Genomic DNA, 2,607 nt, shown 5'->3' on the forward strand with positions numbered 1-2,607 from the left:
CTCTCACACACACACACACACCACACTACTACTCACACACACACACACACACACACTACTACTCTCACACACACACACACTACTCTCACACACACACTACTCTCACACACACTCTCACACACACACACACACACACTACTTTCACACACACACACACACACCACACACACACTACTCTCACACACACACACTACTACTCTCTCACTCACACTCACACACACACACACAGGTCTAAACAGAGGGAGAAGACATGGTCTGATGGTGTTAACCCTGTTAGGTACAGGAGGATTTGGCCGAGGGACAGAAGAGGGAGGAGGAGGAGGAGGAGCCATACAACGAAGAGAACGAAGAACACGTGAGTCTAGAACACTATGGAATATTGTACGTGGAACCCTGAGTGGGAAACGACTGTGGTTTGGCCTGTTAAACACACTTTCTTTAGGGTCTCTGGGGGTGTCTGATCACCCCCAAGCTCGTTCTGGGGGTGTGTGTGTGTGCCACCCCCTTATCTAACACTAGTGAATGATCTGACACTGCTCCACAATGGTCAGTCTGTCACCAGTCCACCATACTTGCCTCAATGTTCTAGAATGATCTACCTGTTGGCCTGTATTCCATGTTCTCACAGTACTGCTCTAGAACGTTCCATCGGTGGCAGTTCCTAGAGTCACGTGTACATATTTGGCTGCTCTAGTGTAGAACATTGCTCCACTCAACTTCCTGTCTATGGTCTCTTACCCAACTGGGGACTGTGTTTGTTCTGCTACAGGAAGAAGTGAAAGAGCAAGAGGTCCCAGCAGAGAAAGAGGGAGAACACAGGACAGGAGAGATCCACGAGGAGGAGAACTACGAAGACGAGGTGGGGGTTGGACGGGACGAGCGGCCCAATCGAAGGGAGATGTGAGCTGGACAGAGACATTGACCAATGAGAGTGCCTTTCCCCATCACTGGGAGCCAATCAGATCTCACTATTGTTCCCTCTAAAGGAGTAAAATCAGGCACCCACTTGGCATTCCGATTGGAATTCTATTGGAATGTCTGCTGGACATGGGATGGTATTTCCTTTCGTTTGTGTGTCGGACTGGAACAAAGATTTTGGTTTATTAGTATTTCTCCTTTGCAAAGATAATCCATCCACTTGACAGGTTTGTCATATCATGAAGCTGATTAAACAGCATGGTCATTATACAGGTTTTCACCTTGTGCTGGGGACAGTAAAATGCCACACTAAAATGTGCAGTTTTGTCACAACACAATGCCACAGATGTCTCATGTTTTGAGGGAGTGTGCAATTGGCATGATGACAGCAGGAATGTCCACCAGAGCTGTTGCCAGAGCATTTAATGTTAATTTCTCTACCATAAGCCACCTCCAATGTCGTTTTTAGAGATTTTGGCACAACCTCAGACCACGTGTAGTCCAGGACTTCCACCTCCGGCTTCTTCACCTGCGTGATCTTCTGAGACTAGCTACCGGGACAGCTGATCAAACTAGGGAGTATTTCTGTCTGTAATAAAGCCAGTTTTTTTGGGGGGGGAAACTCATTCTGACTGGCTGAACCTGGGAGGGCATAGGCCCACCCACTTGCAAGCCAGGCCCACCCATGGCTGAGCCCCCTGTCCAGTCATGTGAAATCCATAGATTAGGGCCTAATGAATATATTTCCATTGACTGATTTCCTTAAATGAACTGCAACTCAGTAAAATCGTAGAAATATTTGAATGTTGCGTTTAAAAAAAACAAAATGTTGTGTGTACACACACACACCCACACACCCCCACATACACACCCACACGCACCCACCCACACGCACACACCCACCCACACCCCCACACACACACACACACACACACACACATCTGTCTTTCCATCTATTGAGCTATCAGACAGGCATGAGAAGGTCATGTTGCTATACACTATCTGTTTGTGCCCAGAAAGAGATGGAAGATTTGTGTCTATTTGAGTGTCAGTCTTATAAATTCGTTTTGTACAATTTTTTACATTTTTTTTTACACCAAATTCCTCTCAATGTACGTTTTTTTTAGTAGGACATGCTTTCCAGTCTTCTGTTTTTATTTATTGTCGATATGACAATCCTCATGGTTGGATCTGAAAATGTTTCTCCAATGTTCTCCAAGCGTCATGAAATCGACTGTGTCGTTACTGCAGGAAAGAACTACTGTATCACGGATGACAACAGTAGGGGGAGAAATCATCCGCTCATTTTCATTCTTCCGTTTGACTTGTCGACGTTGCTGGTCCTCTTGTTACTAGCTGAGTACGCATTGCCAGTGGATCCTTTCATAGTGTAGTTGACCTGGATGTAAATCACAAATGTCCACTTGACCTGTTCACCCGATCCTTAATCACTACTGTCTGTATAGAAATACACACATTTGGACATATTTTTCCACCTGCCTGAATTTTTTATTTTTTTGGTAACAACAAAGTGAATGTGGTTGAATTAAACGTATAAAAGATTTAGTACCTAGAGGCTGGTGTGAGGAACTCACATGATGCCATGTCTCTTGCTGCAGTGGAGCTACCAGAGGTGACCTGATACAGTCCATCTCACCTTTCCTTTAGGAAAATCAAACGGCTCTGAAC

The 2,607-nt window shown here is 45.3% G+C and overlaps 1 protein-coding gene across 1 annotated transcript; it reads left to right on the forward strand.

Moving 5' to 3' along the window:
• Positions 1-313: 313 nt before the first annotated feature.
• Positions 314-2,405, forward strand: LOC116354733 (Golgi integral membrane protein 4; the record flags this gene model as incomplete). The annotated part of the gene is given in 2 exon segments (XM_031795386.1): positions 314-355; positions 770-2,405. Coding segments are annotated over 2 exon segments (177 nt in total), but the record flags the coding sequence as incomplete, so codon positions are not given.
• Between the last annotated feature and the right edge of the window lie 202 nt (positions 2,406-2,607).

Source organism: Oncorhynchus kisutch, linkage group LG18 (assembly GCF_002021735.2).
Source record: "Oncorhynchus kisutch isolate 150728-3 linkage group LG18, Okis_V2, whole genome shotgun sequence".
Lineage (NCBI taxonomy): Eukaryota > Metazoa > Chordata > Actinopteri > Salmoniformes > Salmonidae > Oncorhynchus > Oncorhynchus kisutch.